The sequence below is a fragment of the Rhea pennata genome, chromosome 5, assembly GCF_028389875.1.
Source record: "Rhea pennata isolate bPtePen1 chromosome 5, bPtePen1.pri, whole genome shotgun sequence".
Lineage (NCBI taxonomy): Eukaryota > Metazoa > Chordata > Aves > Rheiformes > Rheidae > Rhea > Rhea pennata.
In genome coordinates this window covers 59,452,062-59,473,013 of record NC_084667.1, presented here as the reverse complement: position 1 = coordinate 59,473,013, position 20,952 = coordinate 59,452,062, and the positions used below count along the sequence as shown (strand labels likewise).

The 20,952-nt window shown below is 38.3% G+C and overlaps 3 protein-coding genes across 4 annotated transcripts in view; 2 read left to right on the top strand and 1 right to left on the bottom strand.

Moving 5' to 3' along the window:
• Positions 1-920, bottom strand: part of TDRD9 (tudor domain containing 9) — a 54,948-nt gene extending 54,028 nt beyond the window's left edge. The window contains exon 1 of the mRNA XM_062577700.1: positions 916-920. Coding sequence (XP_062433684.1) covers positions 916-920 — 5 coding nt within the window. The remainder of the gene's footprint in view (positions 1-915) is intronic.
• Positions 921-7,654: 6,734 nt separating this feature from the next.
• Positions 7,655-10,864, top strand: RD3L (RD3 like). 2 transcript variants are annotated; one of them, XM_062576278.1, is made up of 4 exons: positions 7,655-7,695; positions 8,600-8,691; positions 9,109-9,414; positions 10,324-10,864. In XM_062576278.1, exons 3-4 carry the CDS (start codon positions 9,116-9,118, stop codon positions 10,619-10,621), a joined length of 597 nt encoding a protein of 198 aa, XP_062432262.1. In that variant the 5' UTR covers positions 7,655-7,695; positions 8,600-8,691; positions 9,109-9,115; the 3' UTR covers positions 10,622-10,864. The 2 variants fall into 2 exon arrangements, with proteins under 2 accessions (XP_062432262.1, XP_062432260.1); XM_062576276.1 differs by lacking the exon at positions 7,655-7,695 and adding an exon at positions 8,240-8,406.
• A 5,761-nt stretch (positions 10,865-16,625) lies between these two features.
• On the top strand, positions 16,626-20,719 carry ATP5MJ (ATP synthase membrane subunit j). The gene is made up of 4 exons (XM_062577918.1): positions 16,626-16,734; positions 18,321-18,444; positions 19,784-19,804; positions 20,523-20,719. Exons 2-4 carry the CDS (start codon positions 18,321-18,323, stop codon positions 20,546-20,548), a joined length of 171 nt encoding a protein of 56 aa, XP_062433902.1. The 5' UTR covers positions 16,626-16,734; the 3' UTR covers positions 20,549-20,719.
• Positions 20,720-20,952: the final 233 nt, after the last annotated feature.

Below are 20,952 nucleotides of genomic sequence, written 5' to 3'. Positions count from 1 at the left end.
AGTCTGATTAAGCCAATAAATGCTGTCATAGAAGAGTGGATACTGTTCATCTGTCAGAGCCCTGAGCCATAGCAGTCAAGTCACTTCAACAAAAAAAAATTCACTGCAGGGCAGAGGCTAAGGGTGAGAAAGGCAGGACTGTACATCCCCTTTCCTGCAACTACCTAGCAGAAGCATCAGTATTTAAGCTGCAGGTGAACTTAATAAGAAACACAGCTTTATAATACAGATATGCTCAACTGCATGCTTTTAGAGATCAGGTATTAAGTATTTCAAAGAAGGCTCACAGAACACACATAACAACTCTATACCAATATATTTTACCAGTAAAATAAGGACACTATGACCCCATCAGCAATATGTGAAAAGATATTAATCTTTTCACATAAAGATCTATTAATCTTTAATCAAAATTAAGGTTTTCTGTTTCCAGAAAACAGCATGTAGTAAATAAACAAACCTTGGGCTACACAATGAATAAAAAAATATTTGATAGCCACTCATTAAGAATGAGTATTGCTTATTCTATGCACTGAACCAGGCTAGAGGCCAAAGGAAAACCATATGAAATCAGCAAACAGACAACTAACCCTCATCACACAATTTAAGGGTTTTTTTTACGTTGAACTTTGCAGCTTTACCATTATTCTGTGAGCTTTTTGTGCATTTTTTTTAAGCAAAATGGAGACAAGAAATATTACGAAGCCCTCATAAGTCATGAGCACAATCCAATCCTTTCAGGGAATCATTAATAAGCCTGCAGTAGGAGGTATCATCCTATACACAGACATTTTTCTAATGAGTTTTCAGCTGCTGACAGCAAAGGCATGATGAGACTCCTTCAACCCCTTTCCAGTTTCGGGAAGGGCGATGCTAATGAAGGGAACTCTCCTGTCCTCTCCTTATTGACCATACGCCATTCCAACATATCACAGTTACCACTTCTCCATTTCTACTTCTCTTTACATAGGAAAAGCCCTCATGGTTTGGAACACCTGCCCTATCACAACAGGTATGTCTCGGCTTTCAGATTTCAGTCTTTTCACTCAACTCTTTAGTCTCCCTCGATGTACCCATCTCTAATTCCAAGCCTGTTCTCTGATTTTAAAATTTACCCATTTTTTGATCCCCCGATAAGTTACAGAATAGGCAAACTGCAACTTTTCAGTGGCATATATGAAAATAATTTCAAAGTTTTACCCAATTAAGAGTTAGTAAAAGTTATCTTCTTGACTCTAAAGCAATTACTGAAAACATCAAGTTGTCATTTCAATTCAAAGAAATATAAGACTTGAGATTAGTTTTATCTTCTTTCATCCCCTTCATGAAAACACACAGTCAGATTTTGATCTCTTTCAAATCCAGAGCGCATTTCACCCTCAAGAGTGGCCAGACCTTGGTGGCTGAAGTCTGAAGCCGAAGCAGAAATCTGACATCACCACTCTAAATGGCCAAAACCTGACAACATTATAAACCACTGGGGAACACAAATCTAGTACAGAAAATCAGCAAACAACCAGGAACGTCAATCTGAGCGACTCTTGACCACTCTGACACCTGCAGGACGCAGCACAGGAGCTGCCCGTGAAGGCAGCTCGAGGCTCGCCCGCCTTGCGAGCGCGCGGAGCGGGCGGCAGGCACCACCGCTCCTCGAGCCCGCCGAGCGGCCGCCAGCCGGAGGCGGCCGGCACGGCCAAGGTGGCCGAAGAGCCTTTTGCTGAAGTGCGACTTTTACAGGCGACTACTTGAAATGATCTTAAGCATCTGATTTTTTTTTAATAAAAACATTTACTTATTTGAGTTTGTATGAAAAAACAGTGTCATTTACATTAAGATTAAATGCAACTGTTACTTTAGGAGAGTTACTAGAAGGGAACACAGTTTAACACCAGAAACTGTTGACACATCCAAATGTAAATGCTCTCAAATATACTGAGGGAGCTTTTCTTTAAATAAATTCAGTTAGAGAAAGGTCTTCCTTTTCTTGAAGCTACAGAATGACCTCAAATAAGTGAGCACAGCCATCACAAAAGAAATCCTCCATTCAGTAAATACGGCATTAAAAAAGTTTTGTACACACTCAGTTCTCAAAAATCAAAATAAGCATCAAATGTGGACCATAACTGTGACAGATAAATTTGGCTCTTCTCAGTGAGATACACAAAAACTCCAATGCACACACTGAATGCAATGTACAGCTCTGAAAGTGATGCTAAAAAACAGAACAAAAATACAACAAAGAAAATCCTCTGAAAAAGGTACATACAGTGTTATTCCCTGATTAAAAAAAAAAAAAAGAAAGAAAGAAAAAAGAAAAACATTGCTTACTTGCAAATCCGGCTGTATAGAGAAAATGCTAAGAGTACATAATGTTATTTCAAAGATAGCAAGATGCTTGTGTATTAAACAAGGAAGTTTCCAGGTAATTTTTTACTATTTAGGTTTGGGATAGAGACTCATATTAAGGCTATATAACTTCAAGTACGTTTCCTCTTAGAGGCAAACAACTGAAAAAAAAATTTTAGGGCAGTATTTTTTTTTTTAAAGAAATACAGGTATATTTTCCTCATCTATCATAAAAATCTCTGTTCACACAGATCTGGGAGTTAAAGTTGAAACACACCTCGCTCGCTTTCCAGGTGGCTCACACCACCCTACACCATGGCTTCGTTCACACACACGAGCCATCTGCCTACTCCGAGGGAGGTGGGGGGAAAATCACTTGAAAAATGCTTAATTTTATGGCATACAAAGCAGTATTTTGCTGTACAATTTCACTACGATATATACAGTAGGCTGTTTCATAGTCTCTTTCTGAAACTAAGATAACGTGACACTTTACATAACTGAGCATTTGCCGTAACAGTAAATAACCTTCCACTGGGTTTACCGAAGGACATGCTAAAAATGCCTTTCCTTTTAACCGGCAGTTGGCATTCAATACTTTTAAAAGGCTGCTCTCACCTACAAAAATACACTAACTTGAAAGAAATAGTGTATTGTCACTCAAAAGCCTCCAACATTTTGGTCTCAAAAGGAGAGGATCATTACTAGGATTCAGAACAAGTGAAGCTTAGGCATTCAATATTAAATTACACATTAAAAAAATGATTTGCCAAACATTTTAAGAATCAGTGAAGTGCATTTCCCCCACATACACATGCTCAAGAGTGATGCTAAAAATCTAGTGTGCTAGATTCCAAGATAAAATCTTCATATATAGGAACTACACAGGCCTACACTAGCGTTCCCCCTAGTAGCTGTTTACAATTCCTAATTTAAAACCACAACTAGATAGGAAAAGAGACAGAGAGGGCACACAAACGTCTTTGCAACATCTCAAAGAACCCAAAAGAAAACATTTGGATTTGGATAAATTACAAAATCTAGCATCTGAAAAATATTTTTTCTGTGTCAAAGTAATAACTGAGATCTTTTGTATTCTGCCCCATCTAAATTAAAAGCCAAGAAAAGTTAAGAACCACAAATGCCAGGACAAAACAGCCCAAATCCTTAAGCTTGCAAAAACCCCTCCAAAAAAAACAAAACACCAAACAGACAGACAGACCGACTGACCCACAACCCTGCTGCTCTGGGATTTTATGTCACTGGGGAGACCGAGACGAACTGCCAGGCTTCAAAGCACAGGGTCCTCCTCAGAGATGAGCCGCCTGCAAACTCCTCTTTTTGCAGCCACCGTCGAAACAGGGCTGTTCAGAGGAGCACAAATACCCCCTGGGGCAGACGGCAACGAGCCCCACAGCAACTACCACACTGCTTCCTCGCACACCAACAGTCACTTCCGTAAGCTAAAGCTGTTATAATTAGATACAAATTAGAAACTGGATGGACGTTGGTATTCATTCGTTCATTCAAAAGCACAGTTCCTCTGTGAAGCATTGGTCCCGGTCTTTTGGCAACATTCACGGCGTCGGCGCTCTCTAAAATTTCAGAATTTCTCTCCTCTCTCTAACTCTCAAGGCAAGAAGCCCGGCCAAATAGCCCAGAGTCCCAAAACAAAACAAGCAAAATAAACCCCAAAGCAGGCTATTACCAACTTGATATAACCCAGCTTAAGTAAACCACTGAATGAAATTCAATGCAAGCCACAGACTGCTTTGAATTTCAAAATGCCCATGAAAACTAAACCTTAAAATGCCTGATATGCTGGATGATAAACTGGTGTCAGTTTATAATCACCCCAGCCTACTAAAGAAGCATCATCAACACCAGAGACATTCACTACAGAGTCTGACTGGAAGAAAAAAGCTTCAAATATGTCCTGATTTTATTCATCACGGGCGAGCACGATAGGAAACAACCGTGTTGGTTAAACATGTCAGAAGAGAATTAGTACTACTGTTAGCTGCCTCAGCAAAGAGGCCTCTCTATTAGTCTTATGGATTTTCTCCTACCAAATACACACTGCAAGATCAGCAGTCCTATTTTCTGAAATGATCTGCAGAGGTAGATAGCAAACTGTTGCACAAAAATCTAGTACCTACAGACGTTTGGGGGCGGGGGGAGGAGGGAAGGACACCATATGCACACGTGTTACAATTAGCTATCTAGCACTGACCCACCATCTACACTTTGTTAAATAAAGAATTAAGAAAGTAATTTCTTGCCATTTTGTTATGGGTGTCCCACTCACAAAGAGAGCTTTATTTCTTGCATCTTTTATTTGGAAGTGTCAGTAGCATCTCAGATGGTACAGGTGCCCTAAAAGCCTTCTGAAGTAAATGAGAAGCGTCTCTTCCACCTGCTGTCACAATTTGCCACCTTTTTGCTTACACCAGTACAATATTTGGTTAAATCAAATGTTTTTGCAGCAGTTGTTTCATTTATATCTCAAATCACTTCAGTGAGGCACTTCAGAGTGCTGTCCCGTGACACTACTAGAGAGGATAGCTAACTGCAATGCAGTATTGAAAACATCTCCATCAGAGCTTCTCTCTCAGGCCTCCGTTTCTCCTGTTATTCTAGAGAAAGGCTTCCAAGAAGCCTATCAAGGTTTAACATACACAGCATAATCTGCACTGGTACCCATACACACAGTGCCACACAGTCATTTAATTATTGACTCTGGAATTACTAAAAACTAGTATTTCTGTACTCTAAAAACAGGAGGGGAGAGGAAGGAAGATGCCCCTCTTTTCTCCTCCCGTCTTTAACTTCTCCACAAAGTAGGTTATACGGTTTCCTAGCCACATATCTAAGTGAGAAATATCTTTTTGTAGTAGTAGAATTTACCGTTAATTCAAAAAGTAAAAACAGTTGTTGGATGCAAACCTCCTATCTACTTTGGGTAGGGGGAAAAATACAGTAAGTACAGGAGAAAGACATCAAGCTTTGGGAATGAATCTTTTGGGCTGAAATAAATCCACAGGATAAAAACAAGCAATCCACGGAAAGTCTCTTCCTGAGACTTCCTGCCATGCGAGATTAGGAAGAGTTTGTCTTTACAGATTACTCCTCCAATAAACATCCAGATCTTATAGAAGTCATCATGCAAGGCAATATTGAAGAATCTTCCTGTGATCCAAGGAACAAGATTTTATGCAGTGGATGCCACCCTTGTTTTCTCAATTACCCTATGAGTTTTCATGCTTTTATAAGGCTATTCTTTTGGAATCAATTCCTCTGCTGACACATCAGGAGCAGTCACAATATGCAAGGAAAGACTATCAAAATTGACTGAAGTCATTTATGGAAAGAAATCTGCACTCTCGCTCCAGCAATTCTTGGTGCTCCTCCAAGTCTGATTTGAGAATGGCATCAAAAAAACAAGTCTAAAAGCCATTCCTTTTTCTGCAGTGGATATCTTCACCAAGTTTCAAAAGAAGTTTAAGAAATACATATATGAAAACATATCCTTCCTGATTTACCTATATACAAGGTGATTTTGTTCACTCAATTGCATGAAAATTAAGCTAGAGAAAAAACAAACAGATGCTTTAGGAATTCATTGTATTCTTTGCTTAGAAAACTTGAAAAATAAAGTATGAACAGGTAAAACAGAAAAGTAAAATGTGAAATGTCAGTTTTTAAAATTATAAACACAGACCATTACGGTTAGCTGTCAGGAAAAAAAAAAACTATCAATTTTCACCTGCTCTACTGCAGTGGCATAATGAATTGTGGCTTAGGAAAAAAAATGAAAAAAAACCCAAAAAGATGACAATTATTCAGAATTATGTAATTAATGTTATGGTCTCACTCAAATACTATAAAGTATTTAGTCACTTTCTAATACCAGCAGAGAAAGATTCAGAAAAGGGAAATGAAAAGCAGAATAATAGTTTCAGTATTCAACAATAAGAAAGCAAAAGTGTTAGGACTAAAACTTGGGGGGGGGGGGGGAAGAGTGGAAGGAGAGGAGCAGAGGACTTGTACCTACACAAGTGGGAGACAAGAAGCAAGCAAAGTCCTAAAGATGAGAGATATTCAGAAGTGTATTCCCCTAAATCTCTTTAAAAACACGTAATTTTTATCATGGAACTGCCTAAAGATTACGAAGTGGAAATCACTTATCAGAAATACAGCTTTTCCCCCAGATTAAGCCATAACAGCTGTAGTTGCTAATAACAATAAACTCAGTAACACTTTCATTGAACAGATCTACTGTCAGCTGAAGTCAAGCTGAAACTTCTATCCCAATACAGCACTGCAAAACCATGAGTACATTCAACACTAGTTGAAGAGAATTATAACTCCCCACAAATCATTTGAGACTAACCATTGGACAGCCACTATATAAACCACTGCTTTATTTTTAAATTCCAGTTCCCATGCTAACCTAACATAAACAGTAATCTCTTCTAGAATACTAATCTGAGGCTTATAAAAAAGAAGTAAAGGCAACACAAATTTTGGGCTTTACTGTTTTCCGACGATGGAAAGTTAAACGTCAGTCTCAATACCCAGCCTCACAAAGACATGATGAGGCAAGCAAAGATATGGTCAATAAAATACCGTTACAGTTTTTTCATTTCATTCTTTAATTTGCACACCTTTCAGTATGCATCCCCTTGATCTGTAAAGACATTACAATGGTTTTATACTGTGCAGCACTGTACTACTTTACTTTCTGATGCAATACAATTTGATACACTAGAAAAAAAAAGTGATGACATGCTAACTGTGCTGTAAAGGAGGTGGCAAGGAACATTTTAATTTCATCTGAAAATCTGTCAGGACAGTTTTGTCATCATAAACCCAGCTCCCTTCCTTTTTCACAGTACCATATACAATGCAATGTGAAAACCTTCCAGCTGAAGAGGATTAATACTGACATTTGAATTTTTCCAATGTATAAGTAATATTGGCTTTAGTAACAGCCATACACGTCACCCTTTATGTTGTATGACATCTAGAACAGATTTACAGAACTCTTGTTCTCCCAACAGTTCAGCACACCAGTGGAGGCAAAAAAGTAGGAAAGAAAAATACTTACAGGAGCACAGTCAGTCATTAGAACAAAAGAGAGCAGAAGAGAAGGCATACCATGCCTACTGTTTAGATTAATAGGAAGAGACCAGATAACTGGAACAGAAAATGGCTGCTTCAGCGACCTTTAGTGTGCATAGTGCCATCCCTGAAAATGAATCTTAGAAGTGGATATGCTCAAAATACTCATCAAGAAAAGAGTGAGCAGGCAACTGACAGGCAGTTGACAGAGAACTAATGTCCTTGGTAAGGCTTAAAATTCTGTTGTTTCTCAGGTTGTGAGGGGGTGTTTTGTTTTGTTATTTAAACAGCCATTTGACCTGAATTTACACTTCCTTATCATTCTGTTCCTTTAATTAATGACTTCTATGGCACACTGTAGGTGCTGCAGAGTGGCTGCTTTAAACACATTTGAAATGTTAATTGAAAATGCTAACAGCTATATGCACTGTAATGAAAAAGCATAGTACCATGAGATTAATGAAATTCATCTGGAAGAAATATTAAATAATGAGAAATAACTCTGAGCAATTGTCAAATAGCTCTTTCCTGTAAGCACTCAGTTAACGCTGGCTTTATTAGATAATCTCTTACTAGGGAAAGTTTTTAACTGTTTAAAACTCGCAGTAGAACAGCCCGATTCCCCTCTAATGGGAGAAAAGTCTTCCAGCATCTCAATGGCCTGAAAGTTTAGTTAGATGATAAAAGCAACGAAGTTATTTTTAGCACTCTACAGGCATAAAAATACAGCTCTAAACTGTGACCTACAGCTATGCACAGCCAAGCATCACATCATGCGACAGCTTTAACTTTAGCTAGAAGCACATCTATACTCGCTTCAGACTATCATTATTCATTTCACTACCAACAATACCTTGGGATGGATTAAGCAACAAGCCTCTCAAATTGTTGCCATCTTTTTTCAAATTGCTGCCAGCAGCAGAACACAATTGAGAGGTAGGAGACCTTAATGGACTTCGCAGAAAGTATCTGAGAGACCACGTTAGGTTAAATGGATTGCTTCCTCTCTCTGATGCACAAAATGAAAAAGAACTTTAAAAGTAGAAAAACTTAAGCTGTCATATTCAGTGCAGAAAGTCATTTTTCCAAAAACTGTTTGAGTAAATGAAAAAAAAATTCTTTCTTTCAGCAGTAGCCACAGCCTGGAAACAGGATATGCTAGAATAAGAGGTCTTCAAGCAAACTCACCTGAAACAACACTATTCACAGACAACTGCAAAGGTAATTTATGTTATTTTATTACAATTAGCATGTTTGTGTCTGCATGATATGTAACAAACTGCAACTTAAAAGCCTACTCCATTAGTTCTGTTTCCAGAGGATAAGTAAACAAAAATTTATTTAAAATAAGAAAAAAGCTACAAAAGTTTTAAAGAACTGAATATGGAATTCCACTACTTAACTTTATTTAATCATTTTTTAAATATAATGACTACTTCAAATTATGTATTTTTAAACATCACATAACCAGGATGACAAAGTATTTTTGTGAGGATGTACTTTCAAACTTCTACCACAGTCTATTTAATCAAGTAAATAGTTGTAGAAGTTAAATCTGAAAACAGTCATAAAGTATCTATAAAGCGTAAGGCTTGTCAGATCTAATTTGGCTTGACGATAAACTATTTTTCCTCAAAGCTTAAAAATGCCACTTTTTGGATGGATGAAATGGTCAAAAAATGATCCCTACAAAACCACACAGTATCCTGGATCAGAAGTAGTTACAAAAACTCTGCTGAGGGAACTGAAATGGCACCTGAAAGAGCGTGAAAGATTAGTGCAAGAGATTGAAAATGAACAAAGAGTCCAGAAGACTGGTATGGATTACAACTGGCTGAAGAGCTACCAAAATCCTCAAGCCACAATTCCAGCTACTGAACAACGGCAGCTTGAAGTTCTCTGTTCACAGATCCAGCCCTGCCAAACAGGAACTGTTCTCAGCAGGTAATAATTTCATATTCCTGTAACTCTGAGTACTGTATCATAAGATATTTCTTATATCTAGTTCAAACTTACATTTGGCTCGGATCTTTCCTCTGAAATAAGAGTGACCAGCAAGTTGAATGTATTTTTATAGGTGCTCTGGAAATGACATCTTCACTGTATTACGTCATACATGGAAAAAGTTTAAGTGTTTTCCTGATCTAATCTCAAAACAAAGGAAGTCTCATGTGCTTGAACATGTTGCCTCTTAAAGCTTTCAGTTTATCCTCTATAGTTTTCCCCAATATTTATTGGGATATTAATCTAATAACCAAAATTCAAATTAAGGCATTAATGCAATGCACTGTTTTATACAGAAACCCAGTCTCACTATCCACAAGTCCCGAAGAAACTATGAAACAAGCCAAATAAGTGTTAAAAAAAATTGCCATTTTTTGGAAAAAAGAAATCCATCTTACAAAGAAAAATTCTCCAGTGTCTGTATTTTAAATACATTTTCTAAGGGCATGTAGAAAGAACAGAAAAAGCCTGTGTGCCTTTTAAAGCCCAGAATATACCTAAGGGCAAAGTCAGTTTAAATCAAGTTACCCAGATGGCAGGAGAGAGGAGGGAGGGAAGAAGGGGGAAAGGGGGAGGAAAAGAGAAGGGGGTGGGGAAAGCAGTGCACCCAGTAACAGTAGCTTCTGTGCCTCTTAAGAGTTGGACCACATCCAGCACATTGTCCAATCTCTTTCCTTTTTATAGGGGGGGGGGGGGCGGGGGAAGTGTGGCAGCAAGGAAATAAATGAGACCAAAATGCAGTCATTTCCTCCTCCCTCACACTCCCCCCTCCCCCCGCCAAGAGGGGAGAGGAAAAACAGAATAGTTTTCAGCACTGAGGATTAGATTTCAATTCTTGTTTGTTTCTAGATTTCGTGAAGTTTTGGCAGAAAATGATGTTTTACCTTGGGAAATAGTCTACATATTCAAGCAAGTTTTAAAAGATTTTCTTACTACCATTGAGAGAGAAAACCAACAAGAGCAGCTGGCAGATGCGTGGAATACAAATTGCTCCGAACACTTCGGCCCCCGTGGAGACAGTTCTAACAAATCAGACAAAGATGAAATCCCCACGGTTTCAAGCTACGTTGACAAAAATACACAAAGCATGTTTCCCACCTTCTCTCATAGAATCTGGAATCTACCGTATTACTATCCATCAAGTTAAGTTGGTTTGTGTTTCTTTCAAAAAGCTCCGCAGCTATCTGAATTCTTTTGGTGTGCTCACTGCCCATAAACAAGAGAAGCGGGACATGCTCCCCTTTGCTCTAAGTTCAGAAGTTAAAATCCTTGGTAATAGCCAGTATGCCTTCTACAAGCTTAAAATATGATACTCCTCCTCTTCTTATCAGTGTATTATCAGTGTAGTTCCTTAAAGATGTTGTGCTCAAAGGTACCTTTTAACCAAAAACTTGCTGTAGACATTTTTTTGGGGGGTGGGGTGGAGGGGGCGAAGGGAGGGAGAAGAGAAGAAGAACACATCGTTATTTTTTAAACATATATATCTATATGGCTAAAAAATAAAAATGCTCCTGTATTTGTGTGTGTGTATATATATATATAAATACATATGTATAAATATATATACACACACACACACAGAGGGTACATATTTAAACAAGCTGCCCATATCTTAAATACGATCTTTTTGCAAAGTGTTAGACAAGAAGTCAGTATTTGTCACAGTTTTTATGTTCTAAGGCAACTTTATCCTGTGTAAGATAAATGCTTCAACTGATATCAACAATACCAAATTGATAAATAGGTTTTGGAGATTAACTGTTGTTTCTCAACACTAAGAACAAGTTCTAAGATGAAAGCAACATTAGAAGCTGTAAGATACTGCATGTACTGTTCCTAATGTTTTCTGATTTGTTCTCTACAGGCTTTAACTATGTTTAATAACTAGTTCTCTATCCTTGAAAAAGATTCCATAAATACTTTTATTTCAAAATACATTTTGTACTTCATTTGACTCATTGGAAGTTATCCTGAAACCCAGATAGTGCACTTCAGCATTTTGATCAAATCAGACAGTAGCAACCTATTAGCAAGTGAGTCAGTAGATCATTCTAGAAGCCAAGACCTGATCATCTTAAATTTGGGGGTATAAACTAAATGTCAAGTTTTTCTGTTGCAGTTTACAATTCTATCACTGTGGATTCATAATAAAGTTATACAAGACTGGTTGGATACGTAGCATCTATTGACACAGCACGTAAGTTACAGCAGGAAAAATTAATACACACCAGAACCCACTTTACTGAATTTCCAAGTGGGCTCCCATCACCACAGGATACAAATTTTTGCATGCTTACTATACAGCTTCTCCATCTCCAAATCCTCTTTATTAGTCTGCTATACTATAAAAAAAAGAATAGGCATCGCATTGCCCAGTTTGCAAAATGGGGCGTTTTGCAAACACAAACAAAAAATGCTTCCTGATATAGTCTTCCAATATAGCAAAGATGACATTTGGAGTTGGGCAAGTAGGTAAGGAACAGAAGAACCAGAAGAGATTTCCCTCTTTTCCACAGTTTTATCCTCCATGCCAAGAAAGACTTTAGTTATAATGCAGCATGAGCAGGGCAAAACAAACACTGTAGTATCTTCATAAAAGATAACAAAACTACTTTTTTAAAGTATTTGGAAAGCTTCTAAATCTAGAGAGCATTTCATGCAGAACAGTGAAGCATGCAATACACAGAGAAGGCCTCAGAATTAATATTCTTGCATAAACCTAATTTACAAAGTGCTACAAGTAGAATACTAGAGCAAATCAGTCTCCACAGGTTTACAATAAAAAAGTGCAGTTTTACTTTTTTTTTTAAAAAAAAAAAAAGTAACAGCTGCCTGCACTTCTCCTAAACTGAATACACAAAACTTCAAAAGCACATGCGAACTTTTTACACCTGCACTCAGAGTTGGCATAAACTCTTTGCCCTCCTTTTGTACAGCTGTCAGTTTGAGGATAATTAACAAGGGGATTGATCTCAACCTCCCAGATCATATTGATGGTGGGACAGAAAGTGGCAGATTCTTCTCATGAAGTTCTAAAATGATCCAGAAATGGATCCCTACATGACAGCAGGAATGGTTTGAAAGAGAAGTTTCTCATCAACAAAGCTGTCCTAACTTGCAGTTAGGCTTCAAGTACTCTTTCCATGGAAAAGAGGGCAAAAAATGCCAAGCATATCAAAGACATTAGCAGAATTAATATTCCACCGAAAATTAACAACCACAAGGCTAGTTTTAGGAAGTAATTTTTATTTGGTCAACCATGCAAGACCTCTGCAATGGGAATTGACTTATATGAGTTTTTAAAAACAGATCTGCCTTCCCACCTTTCTGTTAGAAAACAGCCCCCTCCTCCAAAATGCGTAGCTTCAAATTTGCTGTATCATAGTTTGGGGAAGGACTGCAAACAGGTAGACAGACACATAAGCACACTTACCTTTACAATTGTCAAAACAGAAAGATCACAACATGACCACAGGTATAACTTATACTGAAGTGAAATTTATGAAAAATAGATATGCAAATGCAGTCTTCAGAGCCCAGGAAGAAGTATCATCAACTAAAAAAAAAAACAAAAACAAAAAAACAAACAAAAAAAAAAAACTAGAGATGGAGATGTACATCTCCATATAATGCTAAGGAAAAACATGTTTAAGGGTAGGTAAGCCTTTTCATATGTTTTACTGATGAAACAGATATTAAACCACTGTATCAGGTTCTAGTGTTTATATGGGGGTCTGAGCATAGAGCAAAGCGGGAACTGAAACATTTACAGGAAAAACAAAATTATCTAAAAAGGTTGAGAAAATGCCTTCCACTAAGACGTTTCCAATGTCTAATTTTTCATGAATAAAATAAATTTTCATGTCTAATTTTAGAAATTAGAATGAGAGGTAATTTTACAGAATACTTTCATCAAATGGAAGTGCTATGTACATCTTGAGTTAAAAAGCGAAGAAAAACCTAGAAAGAACAAAGCTGTAAATGCATCCAAATTTAAATAATAGGAGAAAATTAGACACGTTCTAAGGAAGTCTACTAGCCTTCCTGTAACATGCTATGAAGAGAATCTGCACCTCAGTGTGCCAGCTAAGACCAGCTATTTTTTCTGAAAGTTATGCTTACACTGTATATTTCAACTACATCAGACAGCAGTATCATCACTGCAGGCCAGTAACTGTTTCTCTGCTGAAGATCATTCCCTGAGAACTCACCTCAAAGAACTGTTTCTTTAAGTGCTTTCTACTTTAACCTAGATGATTTGCACAAGATGATCTCAAACCATTCCTTATGTTAACTCAGCAGTTATTTTTTGAGTTGATTTAGGAATTGGCTTACAAAAACCATTCCAGTCACAGAAAGGTGAATGGCAATAATTTCAAAGGACAACAAAGCCTCCCCCCTGCACAGGTGTTCGTGAACTGCTTTCCATGCTTTTAGTAAAAACACCATGACCAACAACAACAACGGCTAACCCAATAAAAGCTAGAAATCAGAGAATATTATCTTGTCTATACTTGAGCCTTTTGAATGTTTAAATTTAAAATGCAATTGTTTTTTAAACACAGGAGGATTTAAGGGCCCAAATTTCTTTTCATTCAGTTAACAACCTATTTAAGGATCAAAATTCCAAAAAGAAATTCTTCTGAGAATTATTCCCATCCCCTAACAAGCTCTTTTACTTTTACTAATGCTGCAATACTAGAGGTAGTTCATTTAAAAAGATAAACTTAAAAGCACTGGAAAATGACGCATCATTGGTGGCTGAAGTGAATGCATTCTACATTTCTTTTTGAGAGACACGTAAAGGCTTTATGATCCAACTAAATAGTCTGGGTAATTTTTCTTTTTAAAAAGAGACAACTAAAGTCTCTTATTACCATTACAAATTTGGTATTATTCCTACAGATTTCTTGCACGTAAACTTAGGCAAGAAAAGTGGGAAGAAAAGTCTTTATCAATAATCAGATACAGATCAGGCCTGAATAATGAAAAGGTGATAAACATAACCTTTTGGCAAACTTTAAATAACTTTGGTTTTGATTTTCCCATGAAATGAGTCAGAATTTTAGAATGGAAAAAAAGGATTAATAGAGTACTCTGCTACAAGCAATCTCAACAAAACAACTTTTGCTTTTTCTTTTTTAATCTCTTCCTTAAAAAGTCAGTAAATAAAACCAAGCATTTCCTTCTGAATCAAAGCCTCTTCAAAATTCAAGTTTTTTAAATGTTATTTAAAATCTATATTGCACTCAAGTTCTTAGAACTGTAAAACAGAAATACATACAGAAACAAAATACAGGCTAAACGAAAGGACCTTCGTACAGAAATCCATTTCATGGCAGCACACAGATGTGCCTGGGATCCATACTCAGAGACTTCAAATATATACCTAGGGAAAAGCAACTTCTGTCCAAGAAAGTCTTATGTGAGTATTCATATGTTTGTTACAGGTTTCACTGATGAACTAGTATTAGCATTTTTCCTTTAAAGCAACTGTTTGGTGTAACCATTATTCTACCAGAATTAGCAGACACCAAAATTGTTTCTTTTGAGCATGTCAGTAAAGCAAGACAGACTATTAACATACTGATCCTCTTTGTTCAGTCATGGAACATCACTGATAATTACATTCTGAAAAAGTATATGAAAGTGTTGAATGGATCTATTCATATGGAAGAGGCTTTAAAAACACAGGAATGAGGATCAGACACCTAACTGCTACAAGTGCAAAGGAAGCTGAAAGCAGCACTTTGTGCCTTGATGAGAAAGGCAGAACATCTACCATATGTAACATCACCCCTCTTGGCTGCTGGAAAACTGCTGGCTGGAAGGGAACATTACAGGAAGAAAGAGAAATCAGATACGAAATAATCAGGTTTTTTACAGGTTTGTAGCATAATTTACAAAATACAATTTTGCAGAGATCTGGTAAACTACCAAATTAAGCTTCAGTTACAAAGTAAGTAACACCCAATAATTAAATATATTTGCTTATAAACTGTACTACAAATTGAAGCTGTATCTACTCAAAAGAGAAGCACTGAGCTACAAATCATGTATGAAACACAAACTGGTGAAATAATCTACTGTAATGAGTTACTCAAAAATCAACCACCAAAAGCAATATGATACTTATAAGGGCCTGCCCCCCCCCAAAAAAAAACACTCAAGCGAGTGTTGCTTAGAGTTGATTCAATAATTAAATATATAAAACACAGTCTGTGAGAGTACAATTTTCTGGTGAGCAAATACTCCTGAGCATCATTTGTTTATCATTATACCACTGGGCAAAACTCCTTAGCCATACACCTCAAGCTAGACCAAGTTTCTTCTAATGTAAGCCCTCAACTATTAGAATTTGCCAGAATTGCACACCAGCACTAAAGCACTCCAAAGAAACTAAATCATATATACAATATATCTAGTGAGGATCAAGATGATACAGAAGAGTAGTAAAGCAGATCAAAAAACCCAAGAACTGAAACTCAAGTGGCATCTCCCCACCAAGCGCGGAGGCCCCAGCCCAGAGGAGCCGCACTCCACACTCACTCCGCGGCCCTTAACGGCTCCCGGGCAGCAGGAGCGCTGTGCGGGGCACCGGCCTCGGCCTTGCCGCCCAGGAACTCGGCGGCGGGCACGGCTTTGCCGATGGTGAACCAGTCGTTGATCTGGTCCAGGGTGAGCTTCCGCAGCATGATGGCAACGCTAGCGACGACGACACCACCGCGGCTGCGGCCCGGCCTCGCCGCTGCCCCTTCCCGCCTCGGCCAAGCCCCGCCCCGGCACGTGACTCATCGGCCGCGGCGGGGGGGGGGGGGGGGGGGGGCCTGCGGGTGCGCCCCTCACGGCCTCCTCCACCGCCGCCACATACAGCCGAGCTGCCCGCCCTAACCGCCGCCTCCCTCCCGCGCTTCCCGGGGGCGAAGTCAGTACTCTGAGGGCCGGGCAAGGCCCCGGAGCGGCACAGGGGGCGCGCAGAGGCGACCGGAGCTACGCCTGGCGCTAAACGCGCCCGCGACGCCAGGGAGCTCGGCGGCGTGCGCTGGGCGGGGGGGGGCACTGCGCAGGCGCGGCGCCCGCGCGCAGGGCGCGCTCCCCCTCCCGCGCTGCAGGGGGCGCTGCGCGGCAGCGGCGCCGCCTCCTCCCTGCCGCCGCGTCGCTCGTTGGCGCTTCCCTTCCCAGCGTACCCCGCGGCGGCGGCGCAGGCGCTTCTCCGCTCGGTGACCTTCGCTGCCGGCGCGCGCGCTCCTGCCGTTAACGGTGGGTCTCGGCCCAGCGGCGCCGGGGCGGGGCGGCTCGCCGCGGCGCAGCGCGGCCGTTACCTGAGGCGGGCATCGCGCAGAGGGGTCTCGGGGTGGGCCGCGGCCGCGGGGGAGGGCAGCGATGCTCGGGCTGTGCCGTTACCTGCCTCCCCGCGGTACAGCAGGGGCTGCGGGCCGCAGGGGCGCCGCGGCTGGCCGTGGTGGCGGGGGGAAGGCGTGAATGAGCCCTTGGGATGAGAGGAAGCGACTAGTGCGCTGCTCCGAGCGGGTTTCGGAGCAAAGGCTGCAGTAGCGCCGTGCCCTACGACTCGGATCTGTCGTGACCCCGTTGAGGCCTTGGGGGAAGGGCTTTGCTGGGAGTTAGCTGCGTGTTAACGGGAATTGGCATGGCTCATGCTGTGCGTTTTGCTTGCTCGAGGGACGGGGTGGGAAAGCCCTTCCCTCCTTTTTAGCCTCCTTGTTGGCACAGGTTTTCCTGAGTGTCTTACAGTATTCTTTCTAAGCTCTAAGCACCAGAAATCTTCCCCCTTTCAGTGTTCTTGATAGCATTGGTAGCAGGCACCACAGCACTGTCTGAGGAAATCTGCCTGCGGCAATAAATCTGATTAAAATATCTCTCTGTAGGCAAGTAGAATGTGGATTGGTCTGTATTTGTACTTTCATCTCCATTGAGATGCTTTCATTCTTTAGGAAACATCTTTTTTGCAGAAGTTTTGACATTGACTATGCTTGTGCCCTTTTTTCCTGCTTGCCAAAGAATGCTTTACATCTAGCAATAGATAACGAGTGAGAGTTTACCTCATAGAAGTTTATAGATCTGCTTTTCCTTCTCATGACTTTTTAGTTGCTATATACTGTTCGTGTCTGAATGTGGCAGACTTCTGTGGATTGTATTAGGTTAGGTGAAGTGCTTTGTGTCTGCAGTGGAACACAGTATAACTTGGTATATTATGATGTAATGTGGTACAAATGTATGTGAATACATTTTATGTATATACAAGGACAAGTTTTATTTTTAAATGTATCTAATTGTCCCTGTTTGCTTTGCCTGCCAAAGCTGGATGCAAAGAATAAAGTACATTGATAGGCCTGTTGCTCTGGGGTATATATTAAAGATAATTTTTGTGATAAATCATGAATTCCATAACTTAATACCATGTTTTCCTATAACAAGTAGAAATTACAGTGTTGGGAGAGAAACCTTAGCTATGAGGAAAGGCGGGGAAGAAATTTGGTAGCAGAAGGACTGCTACTCTTTCCTCCTGAGGGAGACTTGAACAGAAAAAAAGCTGTCACTGATAGAGTGATAGAGAGTAAGAACCTAGCTGTTGTGGCTCTGTAAATGTTCCTGGACTCATCATTGAAGCCTTTCCTCAGCTGTAATTTATTTGTTTTTCTCTTGTGTTAGCACCTGAATTGTAACCTAATCTCTGAATTTTCATTATTTTGGTTGGAATAAATACCTTTGTCCTGCAGGTTTTGGAATATTTTAGTCATTAAGCTGCTGTTATGTGTATATATATGTATATCAGATAAGAATATAGTTGCAAAACTCACCATTGCAAAACTTCTTATGACTTTCAGATGTTGCAGAGCATGGTTCCAAAGTCAGTCAGAGCCATGAAATTCTATTTCACTACCGTTTATCAAGAAATATGGGTTGGCGTAGCATTAACAGCTTATGTCTATTACAAAATTTCATATGGTGGTAAGTTACTATAGTCCTCATTAGAAAAGTTTTAATTAGTCTTCATTACAAATCCTGGTTTATAGATAAGAATGTCCTTAACATTTAAAAATAATTCACTGAAAATATTCAGCAAATAAGACATCACACTCTCACTTAATGCCAAGTCTTTGCCACAGAAGTTTGCACATGCTAAATGTAGAAGATTACCCGAACAAAAATATCATTAAGATACCAATGTAACTGTGTCTACATTATGAACGGTAGGTAATGTAGGAGTTGTTTAAAACTCAAATAACTAACTTGCAGTATATTGACAGCTTTTCCTGTAGATCAATCCTGAATCAATGTAAGGCCTTTTTAATTGGTTTTGAACTATAACTTATTTTCATTAGAACATTTTTTTAGAATCCTTAATCTTTGAGCACTTGTTTAAGTAAATATAAATAGCATACAGCCACAGAGGAAAAAATAGTTTAATTTTTGCTTTAACTTTTCCTTTTTTTCTAATCTTTTATTTAAAGCTGAATTCAAAAATTGATAGACTAAAGTTTATGTATTCATGGAATGCTATTTTTATTTCATTTAGATAGTATTAGTAATTTCATTAGACAGTAGATGTGGTCATGTAAGTTTTTGAGGTCTGAAACCTTAGTATGAGGGAACTGTATGCTAAGAATTATTTTAGAGTGAAAACAACTTTTAATCGCAGTAGCATTTCCTGTAGTTTGGGAAAGAGCCACGCAAATAATATTTATAAAACAGTAAATTGTAGAATAACTTAGGTTGAAAGGGACCTCTGGGGATCACCTAGTCCAAACTTCTGCTCAAAGTAGTTAGATAAGATTGCTCATGGCCTTATTCAAAATTCAAGTGATTACTTGCAAAGATGGATTTTGCACAACCTTCTTGTGACTGTTCTTCTTCTTACAAAGGTTTTGTTTTGTTTGTTTGTTTTTTTAATATCTATGTCCTGTCACTATGAATCTTATCTTTCAAGAACATTGAAATGCAAAACAATGTATTTAAATTATAAAGATTTTAAAGCAAACTGAGTTCTTATTGCTTCAATTTACATTCATACATTGTGCATGCATCCATATATTGTGTAAAACTACTAATTTGTATGTATGTATTCTGAAGAAAGACACTTTTTGTAAGTGTCTCAATAATAAATACATAGTCTTGAGTTAATTAAAAATAAAACAGTTAAGAAAAAATAAATATAATATGAAGATACGCAGTATAAAAAGTGAATTTTATGCGCTTTTTCAAGCTCAGCACATCATTACTATAATTAATTCAACTTCAGCTGCAAAATGTAAATAAGAAATACATTCAACTTTTCTTTTTTCTACAGGCAAAAAAGCAGTGGCAGACAGTAAGTATTGAAAATCTAATATCCTGTTGTATTTGTTTAATGAGTGCAGTAAAAATAGCTCAATATATTTTAAATAAGTTTGAGTTTTAGGTAATTGATTTAAAAAATCTTTAAAGACAACTTCAAAACATGTACTTTTGGCTGTATTGATGGTTATTATCTGGAAATATCTATGAATATGCACTGATGCTAACTCTCCTAAGTTTTCCTTTTTATAGGATTTAGGGACAGAATGAAGATTGCATGTTTTTATGTATGTGGGGAGAAGGGCTGTAGAAATAAACAAAAATTATCCATTTTGTAGAATTCTTTAGATCTGTTAAATATTAGGTGTAGTGTTTTTGTTTTACCTACCAAGAAAGTAACGAGATTGAATCTGTAAGAAATATTTTCCAATATACTTAAGGATGATAACATAAATAAGCTTTAATTTAGAAATAGCCATACCAAAATGGGGGAAGGGTTGAGAGGTTTGCCTCTTAAAAAAATTTCCAAACTTGTGAAAAGGGATTCTTAATGTTAGCTAAATGTGTGTGTGTGTGTATATATATTTATATAGTTTGTCATTTTTCGTTTTATTTGGCAGGGCAATCAAATCTGCTAATCCTTAGATTCAGCTTAGATTAGATAGTGGACTGTCTTTAAGTTCTAAACTACATTTCTGAATTGTTTTTTTTTCCCTACTGTTTGAACAGTCTAAATCATGTCTTTGTTTCAGAGTCCTCCAGTGCTGGCCATCATTAGAGATCTCTTTTCTTGGAGTATGAGCTTGGTGATTCATCAGCTTTGCTGTAAATGAAGCAAGTTACCACCATAGGGAAGTTAATATAGTTCTAGAACTGTTCCTAATCCATCTGCTGTATTACAGAAAGAATAAACATATGGAGTAAGAAGGAATTAAACTTGTTGAATGAAGTATTATGGAGTGTGTTTTAAAATCTAATATTTACAATACGCTTTTTTATTTTGCACAAGTCTTTCAAGTTCCATGTTAAACTTATGCAATAATACTTGAAAAAAAAAACCTATCAAATTTCTATAACTAAACTTTTAAATAGAATTAACCAACACTTCATATAAAAGGATGAAGCCTTTTTTAAAGTATCTTTTTTTTTGTCTAGAACTTCTCAAATATTCCATTTATTTTT

Coding starts and splice junctions, on each gene's coding strand:
- ATP5MJ (XM_062577918.1), top strand. CDS start 18,321: ATGTTGCAGAGCATGGTTCCAAAGTCAGTCAGAGCCATGAAATTCTAT. Junction 18,445..19,783: donor TTACAAAATTTCATATGGTG/GTAAGTTACTAT, acceptor TTTTTTCTACAG/GCAAAAAAGCAGTGGCAGAC. Junction 19,805..20,522: donor CAAAAAAGCAGTGGCAGACA/GTAAGTATTGAA, acceptor TCTTTGTTTCAG/AGTCCTCCAGTGCTGGCCAT.
- RD3L (XM_062576278.1), top strand. CDS start 9,116: ATGCCACTTTTTGGATGGATGAAATGGTCAAAAAATGATCCCTACAAA. Junction 9,415..10,323: donor ACAGGAACTGTTCTCAGCAG/GTAATAATTTCA, acceptor GTTTGTTTCTAG/ATTTCGTGAAGTTTTGGCAG.